The sequence below is a fragment of the Amblyomma mixtum genome, chromosome 1, assembly GCF_055824585.1.
Source record: "Amblyomma mixtum isolate Tamu chromosome 1, ASM5582458v1, whole genome shotgun sequence".
Lineage (NCBI taxonomy): Eukaryota > Metazoa > Arthropoda > Arachnida > Ixodida > Ixodidae > Amblyomma > Amblyomma mixtum.
In genome coordinates, this window is record NC_143012.1 from 78,661,583 (window position 1) to 78,674,539 (window position 12,957).

General features: G+C 50.5%; 1 protein-coding gene across 1 annotated transcript in view; it reads right to left on the reverse strand.

Annotated features, from left to right (window-relative positions):
* LOC149366872 (phospholipid-transporting ATPase ABCA3-like) overlaps window positions 1–12,957 on the reverse strand; it is an 83,648-nt gene that overhangs the window by 55,555 nt on the left and 15,136 nt on the right. The window contains exons 7-9 of the mRNA XM_089572120.1: window positions 10,256–10,434; window positions 2,419–2,547; window positions 1,768–1,885 (exon numbers count right to left, since the gene is read on the reverse strand). Of these exons, the coding sequence (XP_089428246.1) occupies window positions 1,768–1,885; window positions 2,419–2,547; window positions 10,256–10,434 (426 nt within the window). The remainder of the gene's footprint in view (window positions 1–1,767; window positions 1,886–2,418; window positions 2,548–10,255; window positions 10,435–12,957) is intronic.

The following is a 12,957-nucleotide window of genomic DNA, read 5'->3' on the forward strand; positions in this document are numbered from 1 at the left end:
CCTGTGCAATTCATACATATAACTGCAGACTTCCGTTATCCAGTGTGATCAGTTTTGTATGCATTGCGCGTTAACCTTATTCGATTTGCTAGAATTGCTTGTTTTTCATTTTAGTTTTGTGGTTTCCACTCTTGTAGTGGCCCTTCAGCAGGGCTGGACAGTATCAACAAAGAAAGGAGAAGAAAGAGAAGCTTCCTCGCTTAAATGGGATGCGCAATAGGAGAAAAATTTGCCAAATTATCATCCATGCGTAGCCGCTCTTGAAGAGTACATGAAATCGTGTATGACCAGTTCAATGTTCATGATAATTTCGATTACCCAGTAACCAAAATTTTACAAAAATGTGCAAGCAAAGCGACATTAGTTTATTCTAGACGCCCAATCTATGCAGCAAAAATCACCAGTAAGAAATCTCTTTGAATGCGATGGTTTAGATCTTATGCCCAATTGAAGGAAGGGGCGTAGTCGGGAGGGTTCGGTGTCAGAACACCTCCCGAAATTTTCTGAGCGCTGCATTCTCAGCCTTTCAGGTTCCTCCCACCCTCCAGCCCCCCTCCTTCCCATTCCCCCCCCCCCCCCCCCCCCCCAGCCCTGGCTGTTCACAACGCACCCGTACATTAAAACTTAAAAACGAAAACACGAGGATTGTGAGTTTTTTGATAGAAATAGTTGCTGTTCAGATAGGAACCAAAAGTTATTGCACAAAATAGTCGTCTTCACCATCGCACTGCGTATGGCACTCATTTTAATTGCAGGCACAGATCACAGAATATAACAAACCACTTCTCGTGAGCCTACTTTTCCATCCTATCCATTGTCCTCAAATGATCATAAACCATCGCGAAAATAAAAACCGCACTTTTTTTAAAGCGCCTCTGCATCCGAGCGCAGGTCCACATGCATGGGGTAGAAGTTTTCAAAAATGCCATTCGCTCGCAGTTGTTGATTTAGTTGCAGAGGAGTTGCAGAGTTGCTTTTGTGTTGTTTTAAATATTGTAAATATGGACGATCTTTCGTAGGAATGTTTTTTTTAGCGACAAAATAAATGTTCTTTACGAATCAAGTCCTCGAAGTCCTGTGTGCACAGGTATTATGTATATATTGCAGTGAACGAAATAACTCACCGTGAACGTTTATTACAGAAGAAAAATGACTAAGGTATTGTCTGGGCGCAGGCTAACTTCCTATTTTAATTTTTGTTACCGACTGCGTATAATATCCCCCCCCCCCCCCCTCTGAAAATATTTCTGGCTACGCCACTGGTTGCAGGTGCTAGCATTTTTCGTGCTAAAAATCCAAAAAAATTGGCAGTGGCTTAGCTCGGCTATGCCAGGATATACGTAGCGAAAGCTAAGGCATAGCTTGGTGGTTGCGGCGCATGAGAGTTCTCCTTTCCAATCCTCCGACATGTTATCAGGCATGCGACACAGCTGGCGAAGCGAGCGGAGGCGAGCGCAACTACGAGGCAAGCGGTGTGACGTCATACCAAACGGTGGCGGTGGCCCCGCGGCGAGGCGCGCGGTGTGACGTCATGCCAGATGGCGCGGTGAGCGTGAAGCGTCCGCCAGCTGAGGCGGTTGCTAGGCAACGGCTCAAGGTCGGTCTCTGTACCTCCTCGAAGCACCGCCGCAGCGATATCGCAAGTTCGTGGCCAATGTAGCTTTCGTTACAATATTTCAGGCATGTACCCACCCAGATTACCGCCGTAGCTTTGTACGCTGTTGCAACTTCTGTGTTTGTAGCCCAGACGACAGCGGCAGCGCCCACCTGTGAGTGTTCTCATGAGTGTCGTCTTGCCGGCGCCATTTTGACCGAGAAGCACCGTCACCTGGGAGGCATAGATCTTCAGGTTCACGTCATCCAGAGCTTTGTGGCTCCCAAACACCTGGGTAAAATTAAAGCCAGACCATAATTCAATCTCCAGAAGTGCATTGCCATAATTATATAAACTGTCTACAGACAGTCCATAGCATCTGTTTTGCCTATAAACTGTTCTCTAGGGTTCTCTGTAGATACTCTATGGACTTCATAGACACGTAGTCAGAAGTCTATGGACAGTCTACAGACTGTCTAAAAAACTTTCGTAAGGGAGGCGTAACGAACATGGATGAGTAAGTGCCGTCAAAATCTGTCATTTCTGGCTCCTGGCTAGTCCAGTTTGTAGTGAGTTTTCAGGCATTCTGGGTCCAGTTTAGAGCTACTGGAAGCATTTAGTTCGAAGAATTTTTTTGGTTTACCGATAGATCGTTAGATCGCAACAGGGGTATTAATATTAAGAGCCATTTTGGCACTATTCACGAAAACAGATGCGTCCCCTGGGAGTTAAAGATCTAACTGCCACTTTTTATTCTGACTCAGCTGGGCATGCTGCCAAACACGTCGAAACATAATTCACGGCGTATCACGTATTGCCCTTACCACGCTGAGGTGACGGACGTCCGCAGCAGGCTCTCCCTCTGGCGGCTGTTCAAAACGGTCCGGGTGGGGTTCCTCAGTTGCGGACTCGTTTCCCGTAGGCGTTGCAGGACTTGGCCTCCAGTAGCCCGGCTGTGCGAAGACAGAGCCTTCGTTGCATCACTAAAGCTTTTGGGGGAGTAAAACTAGCGTTGTATTTCCGAAGACTCCTTATCACGGCAAAAACTCTACGAATAGACGTGGCCCCATACTCACAAGACCTGATGTCGGATCTTCTCTCTAGGAGAAATGAAAAGCTTTAAGATCAAAGCGGCGACCCGCATGGGAGCAATGCGAAAGCAGAAACGTCCACATACTATATTGCCACGTATCATTGTAGTGTTTGTTCGTTCAAGCTCAAGGCTGCAGGAAAGGGTTGTTATCACTTTTGTTCGTGACGCGAGAAGCGACCACACTAATCTCGATTGATCGCAGCCATGAAAGGCTGCATCTAGGTTTTTCCAGATTTCTGTAGATGATCTTGTCTTGTTATCTGGAAGTTTCCATGCCGGCTTTAAATTGAGCGATGCCGCGAGCGGCGGACATTCGTAGTTCGACGATTGACGAGCACGCTTGTTGCTTACGCCGCCACCGAGTGATTCAGTTCTTTTGCGGACGCAAGTCAGCCCAAATAAAGAGCTTCGTTTGCAAGTCTTTCTGGTGTCTTCCTGACTGCTGGACTGCCGTCACTACAACGTGACATCTAGTGGAGGTGCTGGGTAGCCTTCCATGTACCGGACACCCCCTACAAGCCGTGACGCCAGCCCTCTGAGTCATTAACGGCAGGACCTGAGTCCAGTCCACCGCGCTAGCCGACGCCTGCAAGGGGACGCACCAGAGTTCGGGATTCTGCCGGACCCTACCCGGAAGCGGAAGCCAGCAGCAACGTCTACCATGAGCTTGCCCCAGACAATGACTCCAATCATTCTTCAGCAGCAGCGGGTGCCACCAACCTTCGACGCTTCGCCTGGCGCCGACCCCGAAGAATGGCTGGAGCAGTTCGACCGTGTGGCTATCTTCAACAACTGGGACGATGCCACGAAACTTAGGTACGTCTTCTTCGCCTTGGAGGGACCAGCAAAAGTCTGGTTTCAGAATGAGGAAGCTAACCTCACGAACTGGGAAACCTTCAAGGACCAGCTTCTAAAGACCTTCACGAACGTCGTGCGAAAGGAGAGAGCCCAGCAGCTGCTACAGTCTCGCATACAACACCCAAATGAGACCGTTGCTGTGTACACTGAGGAAATGAAGCGTCTCTTCCGGCGTGCCGACGCGAGCATGAAGGAAGAAGAGAAGGTGAAGTTGCTTATGCGAGGAGTTAAAGAGCAACTATTTGCCGGCCTCGTTCGCAACCCACCTAACACCGTCGCGGAATTCGTAGAAGAGGAATCCACAATGGAGAAAACTCTTGACGCCCGAGCCCGCCAGTATGACCGCCAGCAGCGCTTTTTGTCAGCAAGTTGCATGGACACCGCTAACAACGATAACCTGCGGGAGGTTATACGTGAAGTTGTGCGAGAGGAGCTCCGACGATTGCTGCCAACGGGAACGCAGCCGCAACTTTCATCGCTCACTGACGTCATCCGGGACGATGTTCAACAGGCCTTGGGTGTGACGCCGACACCCACGCAGCCTCTGCAGCCCCCAGCCATGACTTACGCCGCCGCTGTGCGCCGTCCTGCACCTCGACGACGGGACCCAAGCCCCTATCGCCCTCAGCCAGCTGCGTTGGACCGCCGCCCACTCGCCCCAACCCGCCGGTCCTACGAGCGACGCGCGCAGCCGAGGAAATACGACGAGTGGAGAACTCCCGACCAGCGCCACCCACTATGCTTCCACTGTGGTGAAGCCGGTCACGTCCTCCGGCACTGCCCATACAGAAGACTGGGCATCCGAGAGTTCTCTTACGACGCTCCACGACCCCGACCCGGCCAGCGACCAGCCGAAATCGAGGAGTTTTTGCGTCGGGAAGAATACTCATCGCCGAGCCGCCTATCACGTTCCCCGTCGCCATCGTCCCCGCGCTTTGTATCTCCTAGCCGACGTTACGCCATGCGTGGACGCTCCCCAAGCCCCCGAAGGTTAAACTAAATAAAGCAGCCTCTGGAGGTGAGGTTGCTTCTAAGCACAATGACAAAGATCCTCCATCGACGAGTACTCAAGACCATGCCTCAACTACGACGACAACACCGACGACGACAACACCGACGACGACGACACCGACGACGACGACGCGGCCAGATTTGAAGCTTTTACCGCTGCCCAGTGAAGTAACGACGCAGTACGCCCACCACACCCTCACTACTCGAAGAAGCCGAGACCGTACACCGAAGACAACGTGCAATGCGAAAACGCGAATAAGTGACCTTGAAGTTATGATCGACGATCACGCGGTTACTGCCTTGGTGGACACCGGAGCTGACTACTCCGTCATGAGTGGGCCACTCGCTGTCCGACTCAGGAAGGTAACAACAACTTGGGATGGCCCGCTGATCCGCACCGCAGGTGGCAACCTGATTACGCCGTCAGGACGCTGCACCGCGAGAGTTACTGTAAACGGGAGAACCTATGCGACAACCTTTTTGATCCTACAGCAGTGCTCGCGAGACGTGATTTTGGGAATGGACTTCCTGAATGAACATCGAGCGATCATCGACCTTCGATCTAAGTCGATCAAGCTTTCCACGGACAAAGTCATACCTGTTGCGACGAGCGCGACTCATCACGTTGCCTTAAACGTCCTCGACGAAGCATTGACCGTGCCGCCCCGATCAAGTGTCCTCGCCTGCATAGGTGCTGGAGACATCGAAAATGCCGAAGGCGTTATCGAGGGGAACACCCAGTTACTCCTGGATCGAGGATTGGGCGTCGCGAGGGGAGTCGCCGAAATCCGACATGGCCAAGCCCATGTGCTCCTAACCAACTTCACCGAATAATACCGGCATCTAAACAAAGGTACAACGATCGCTTTCCTCGACGAGCTGGCAGACATAAGAGACATATTTGCCCTACCCGACCAACCCGCAGAATTATCTGAACAAGGCCATCAACACACGTTCGACATCAACCCGGCATTACCCCGGAGCAGACAAGACCAAATACGCAGTCTTCTTCAAAGGTACACCGATTGCTTCTCATCAGCATCGAATGTGCGACGAACCCGGCTTGCCAAGCACCGCATTGTCACAGACGAACACGCACGACTACTGCGACAGAGCCCCTACCGCGTATCGCCGCTAGAACGCCAAGCTATCCGCAAGCAAGTTGAGGAAATGCTTCGTGACGACGTCATCCAGCCATCGAGGAGCCCCTGGGCAGCACCGGTCGTCCTATTGAAAAAGAAAGACGGCACCCTTCGCTTTTGCGTCGATTACCGCCGCCTGAACAACATTACGAAGAAGGATGTCTACCCCCTCCCCCGCATCGACGATACACTGGACCGGCTGTGCAACGCTAAGTACTTCTCATCGATGGACTTGAAGAGCGGCTACTGGCAAATTGAAGTCGACGAAAGAGATCGCGAGAAGACTGCGTTCATCACGCCAGACGGACTCTTCGAGTTCAAGGTGATGCCATTCGGCCTCTGTTCTGCCCCAGCGACGTTCCAGCGAGTAATGGATACGGTGCTCGCAGGCTTGAAGTGGCAGATTTGCCTAGTCTACTTAGATGACGTTGTTGTCTTCTCCTCAAGCTTTTAAGACCACCTCAGAAGGCTTCGGATAGTGCTGGAAACGATCAAGTCTTCAGGCCTGACACTGAAACCAGAGAAGTGCCACTTCGCCTACGAGGAGCTGCTGTTCCTTGGTCACGTCGTAAGCAAGGATGGAGTTCGCCCAGACCCCAAGAAGACGGCTGCGATCGCAGAGTTTCCACAGCCTAATGACAAGAAGGCTATACGCAGATTCCTTGGATTGTGCGCTTATTACCGGCGATTCGTCAAGAACTTTTCGCGCATCACTGAACCTTTGACCCAACTTACCAAGGCTGACGTGCCTTTTAAATGGGAAAGGCCGCAAGAGGAAGCTTTCAACGAACTGAAGCGCCGCTTACAGTCCCCTCCTGTGCTCGGGCACTTTGATGAAAATGCCGAAACCGAAGTTCATACCGATGCAAGCAGTGTGGGCTTAGGAGCGGTCCTCGTTCAGAAAAATGGCAGACAGGAGAAAGTTATCGCGTACGCTAGCCGTTCACTGTCGAAAGCCGAAGCCAACTATTCGACGACAGAGAAAGAATGTCTCGCCATTATTTGGGCCACGTCCAAATTTCGCCCCTACCTATACGGACGACCATTCAAGATTGTGAGCGATCACCATGCTCTGTGCTGGTTGGCCAATTTGAAAGATCCCTGCGGCTGCCTTGCTCGTTGGAGCCTGCGTCTTCAAGAATTCGACATAACTATAGTCTACAAATCTGGCCGCAAGCATTCCGATGCAGACTGCCTATCGCGAGCTCCCGTAGACGCAGCACCGGAAGAGGAAGACGACGACGCTTTCTTAAGACCGGTCAGCGCCAGCAGTTTCGCGCAGCAGCAGCGCTCGGATCCTGAGTTGCAAAGCCTAGTTGATTATTTGAAAGGCAAGACCGCATCGCCTCCCCGGGGGTTCAAGCGCCAACTGTCGTCCTTCGTCCTTCACAATAACGTCCTTCTGAAGAAGAACTTCGCTCCCAACAGGACAGTGCATCTTCTTGTAGTGCCCAAAAATCTCAGGCAAGAAATTATGCAGGCATGTCATGATGAGCCGACTGCAGGGCATCTCGGGATTGCTCGCACGTTGCACCGCATCCAGGAGAAGTACTATTGGCCGCGGCAAGCTACCGACGTTTCCCATTACGTGAAAACGTGCCGTGAGTGTCAGCGACGCAAAACGCCTCCGACTAGACCAGCCGGACTCCTGAACCCCATACCACCGCCAACTAAGCCCTTTCAGCAAATCGGGATGGACCTCCTCGGCCCCTATCCGACTTCATCATCAGGTAACAAGTGGATCATCGTGGCCACCGACTACATGACCCGCTACGCCGAAGCAAAAGCGTTGCCTTGTGGTAGCGCAACAGAAGTTGCAAAATTTTTTGTCGAACAAATTGTCCTCCGACACGGCGCACCCGAAGTGCTCATCACAGACAGAGGAACAGCATTTACAGCGGAGCTGACGCAAGCCATTTTAAAGTACAGCCAGACAAGCCATCGGAGGACAACTGCCTATCATCCGCAAACCAACGGACTGACAGAGCGTCTGAACAAGACCATCGCAGACATGCTCTCCATGTACATCGACGCCGAACACAAGACGTGGGACTCTATTCTGCCCTACGTGATCTTCGCCTATAATACTGCCGCCCAGGAGACAACCAGGTTTACTCCATTCCAGCTGGTATACGGCAGGAAGCCCACGACAACACTCGACGCAATGCTCCCGCACGTTTCCGACGAAGACAACCTCGACGTCGCCGCCTACCTTCATCGCGCCGAGGAAGCCCGAAGACTTGCACGGCTTCGCATTGAAGACCAGCAGCACACCGACGCCCGACGCTACAATCTGCGCCGACGAGACACGCATTACAAACCAGGTGATCGGGTTTGGATATGGACGCCAGTTCGCCGCCGTGGATTGAGCGAAAAGTTGCTGCGACGCTACTTTGGCCCGTACAGGGTTCTCCGTCGCATCGGTGACCTCGACTATGAAGTCATCCCCGACGGCAAGACAGCATCTCAGCGACGCCGCCCACGCCCGGAAGTCGTACATGTCGTACGCCTGAAGCCATATTATGAACGCTGAAGGACTCGAAGTTTCAATCTCCGTGTTTATTTTCATTTTAAAGCATCGAGACGATGCTTCTTTGGAAAGGGGGTAATGCCACGTATCATTGTAGTGTTTGTTCGTTCAAGCTCAAGGCTGCAGGAAAGGGTTGTTATCACTTTTGTTCGTGACGCGAGAAGCGACCACACTAATCTCGATTGATCGCAGCCATGAAAGGCTGCATCTAGGTTTTTCCAGATTTCTGTAGATGATCTTGTCCTGTTATCTGGAAGTTTCCTTGCCGGCTTTAAATTTAGCGATGCCGCGAGCGGCGGACATTCGTAGTTCGACGATTGACGAGCACGCTTGTTGCTTACGCCGCCACCGAGTGATTCAGTTCTTTTGCGGGCGCAAGTCAGCCCAAATAAAGAGCTTCGTTTGCAAGTCTTTCTGGTGTCTTCCTAACCGCTGGACTGCCGTCACTACAACGTGACAATATCGACGTCCGTGGCTGTTCTGACGTCCATGGCTATTTTGACCTCTAAGTGTATTTTTTAGCGTTTAATTTCGTGAATATCCATGACTGGGAGTCGAACCCACGGCTGCGCAAACCGATCTCCTTTAAGGGCCGCTCGGCGAGACCACTAGGCTATCACCGCTGACTTCTTCATCGTAAAATCCGCTGCTGCGTAATAACCTCAAGTTTCTTCGCTAATCCTCACTGCAACCCTTTCGTCCCTCAACGTGAGCCTTATTGAAGTGCAAATCAAGGCAACACTGTCCAATATTTGTTTAGTGAAAGTCTATTTTACACCTCTTTCTGGACGCGCTGATGTTTGTTCCACAGGACACGAGTCATGCACACTCTAAGTGCGAAAACACTATTCAGCTCTGCCAAACCCAGCCAGCGATCCTTTGGCTCCCTGACCTTCAGGGTGTCCTTGGTCAGACCTGGTATAGCAGCAGACCATGCAGAAATAAAATAAATATCGCCGAGACTGAGTCTCGAACCCGCGAACAGATCATCTTCTCTGGCCACAGCACGAGAGCATTATGCTGTCGCCGCAACCAATCACGTGTCGTGTTAATTAAACTGCAACACATTCTCGCTTTGTGCGTTGCACTTCGTCGTCTTCACCAACTGCCATTTGTGGCGTGAACAGACCCGATCAGCTTAATAACGATCAGAGCTTAACCTCAGCCCACCATCATCACCAGACGTGCCGACGACCCAGGAAAGCAAAATCATGAGCGAAAGAGGCTAAAAACATGCGTTCGTACGACTATTAGGTTTAACAACTTTAAAACCCTACCAATATTTTTCTTCTGAGTGGTTTAGCATCCAGACCTAAAAGAGGCGCTATTATGGAGCTCGTCACTGGCTCACATTTAACCAGAGGCATCACAATGGCGAATTCGTTCGCGTCAGCGCGATGAATAGAGGGTCCTTAAGATATGCTGAATAAAAAATTCGGCTGGTTTCAACGTACAAAGGTCTGTCTGTGACGAACTATCCAACTCAACAAAATGCCGGCGCTCGTGTGTGTGTGCGTGCGTGTGCATGAGCGCGCGTGCGTGCGCGTGCGTGTGCGTTCCTGTGCGTGTGAGTGCGTGCGTGTGCGTGCGTGCGTGTGCATGCGCGTGCGTGCGTGTGCGCGTGTACGTCTGCGTGTGTATGCGTTCATTTTCTAACTGCGCAAAGAACAACCACAGAGCAAAGGACGCACAAAACACAAGCTCAGTGTTGTGCGTGTCCTTTGCTCTCTGGTTGTTCTTTGCGGAGTTCTACAATGAACTTCAGTCACCAACTAGCCGGCCAGAAAACGGTTCTGCAGCCTATATGTCTAATTATGAAGTGCCAAGAAAAATGACCGGCACCCATCTCAAGTGCATTGAAAATGTCTTAACCTTGAACTTTCAGAACGTTCTGACAATGAGAAGAAATGTAGGCAAAAAACAACAACAGAACGAGTAGAATGCCACTGAAAATACAGCTGTTTTCAAACGTACACATACAACAAATGGAACTCGGCGGCCGCTTTGTGCTAAGTGGTTGCACGCACCATCAGGAAGAAGAGGGGGTGCTGTGGTGATTCGGTGGCCCACGGAAGGACGTTGGTGGCGTAGAACAGGAGGAAGACATAGAAGGCAGCCGCGGCGCACATGGCCGCAAGAAGCTCGAACAAGGTGACACTGTCCAGGTCAAGAGCACGCTTGAAGAGCACACCCCAGTCGGCTCCGCCTGCGAGAGACACGGCGCGAAACAGTGAAGTGTACCGTAACTAGCACTGATTCGGTCCATAGAAGGTATTGACAAAGGCTCGTAACACGAGCAGGTAGCTCAGTATATTTGTGAAGGTTGTCGCGCAAAAAAAGAAAACTAAAACCAAAAACTACTCGATCCCATTTTAGTTTACAATAAAAATCGATTCCCTTGTTCAGTTTCGTTATGCGCATGCTTGTTCGGCTGCATGGGAAGCATTTTAGCGAAAAATGCAGAATTCGAAAAAGGGACAGTTGTTGTCTCCCATTCGGCTGATACTTGTGAAAGGATCAAAAGGGACCCCGTGATCACCGTTGCGAAATGCAAGCCAATGCAGCCGGGCTTCGGAGATCCGCGCAGAAAACTCTTCGTAGACGTCGATGCGGTTTGCTTGCTGAAACCGGTCTATGGCGGGAACACCTGTGCTTCGTCTTTTTTAGCGTTTTCAAAACTAAAAGCTTTGTTTTCAGTAAAAGTAGAACATGTGTCTTTGAAAAGTGCCAACGTACTGATAAAAACCACCTCCAATTTGTCATCTGTACCCTTCTGAAGGCGCGGCCGCACACGCTCTAAATGTACACTCAAAAGCTGGCTCTCTACTGTGTGCTCGGACGCATGACTGCTAGTTTCCAAAACGTCGGAAGCATCTGGTCGAGTCTCATGCCACATATGCTCCGTGAACACAAGGGAACGCGTCTGCTCAAGTAGGAGCCTTCACGTCTTCAAAACAATTTCATCTATCTTCGAGACACTTTTTGTTGAAGTTAGCTTCAATCAACAGCGCATTTAAAAAAATGTAACAAATGTGAATAAAACCAAAAAGTCTGCAAGAGAGGACACCAGTAATGCACCCGCAAGTAGTTCGAGCACGTTCGCACCCTGAATCATCCCTGAAAGATTCCTGCCCCTCACATATTTCCCACTATACTCGCCCTCTTGCCGTACCCAGCTTTCCCAATCTTTTTACCTATTCCTTCAATTGAAATCTCACTCCATGTAGGGAATCCCCCAAAACTCCGTCCCCTTAGGCTCGGCTTCCTCACGATGGCGCGTCCTCCCTAGCTGCCTTAACAACGACCTGTACAATACTGAACAAAGGAAAACAGTGGTGAAAAGCATTAGAAAGTGGTGCTTAGCAACAATGCAAGAATAACATTTTTTATGGCTTTGCAGGTGTGAACGGATCCTCTTTGCATACCTCATGTGTCTTAATTCCCTTCATATATGTGCTTACCATGTATTACTGGCCTTTTCATTTTGTTCCCATTTTTCTTTTTCTTTTTGTGACGAGTAGGACAGAATCCTGCTATCTAATCACTTCTTGAGATAGAAAATTTACTGAATATGTATCCACCAACTGCCAGGTCAGCCAACAAGCGCTTTGTGCTTAGGCTGACCAGCAGACTTATGTGTATAAAAAAGTGGCAAATAAATTCTATTGTATTGTATTGTAGTGCCTATTTTTCCATGGAGGGCACCCGCGCCGCAGTGGCACTAGAGCCACGGACGGCGAGACGGTTGCGGGTGATAGGGACTATTTTCTCTCTTGGCGGCCTAGCGAAGACGTCGCGTTCAGACATTTCAGCACGGCTAGGTAAGCGGCCTAGGACTCGTGGTAAGAATACCGCAAGCTCGCCCCTACCGGCCTCGGAGCGTCTCCACTGCCCTAGCATGGGCTAACGCTCGTTGGTCACCCTTTTAAAGAGTCAAACGTCCTGTATTCGTTAGCACGTTTGGTTGCTAGCCAACGTTAGTGCTGCAGCAGCTGAAAATGCATTCTTCATCAGCGCATGCTGTTCCTTAGCTCCCAAGCATGCGGCCCGTCGTGGTCCGCTTGCACTCGACAGATCTCGCTATGGGTTCGGCGGTTCGACTTTCAGCCGCGAATAGCCGATGAAAACGTGTCCTTTCTCTGTATATAAACGCCACAACTGGACAGCGCATTGTCACCCTCGAAGGAGGGGCCACGCAAACTTCGAAACGCCGAGTTTTTCAGTTACAAATGTTCTAAATGGCGACAACATTCTCATTTGTTCGCGAACGGGCAACTTTGTCAAGGTATTCAGTTTTCAAAAGCTACCGTTCCCAGCTTATATATCTATAAATGTTTGTTGTGACCGTGCTACAAAGAAAGAGAAGGGAGCAGGCTTGCATTCTGCTATTCAGCATGGCTCGGTCCTACGTTTTTCTGGGAAGTATTATCCTCTTAGACGACCTAAAATGACAAATATTCGCCTGCTTTAATAATGCAGTTAATAATGCAGTGCTTTTTGAGGGAGTGTGACAGCTTGTGGATATATGTGAGAGAGCTTGCATCAGCAGGAAAAGGCCAAGAGGACTGTAACTGATGGAGAAGAGGGCAGCAAGGTAGTGGGGGTGCCATATATCCATAAGCTGTCGCACTCCCTCAAAAAGTTAGCACGAAAAGTGGGAGTGAAGGTGTGTATGTCTGCGCCGGAAAGATTGTCCCGAATTTGCAAGGCCACCTGTCCTGTCAGCAGG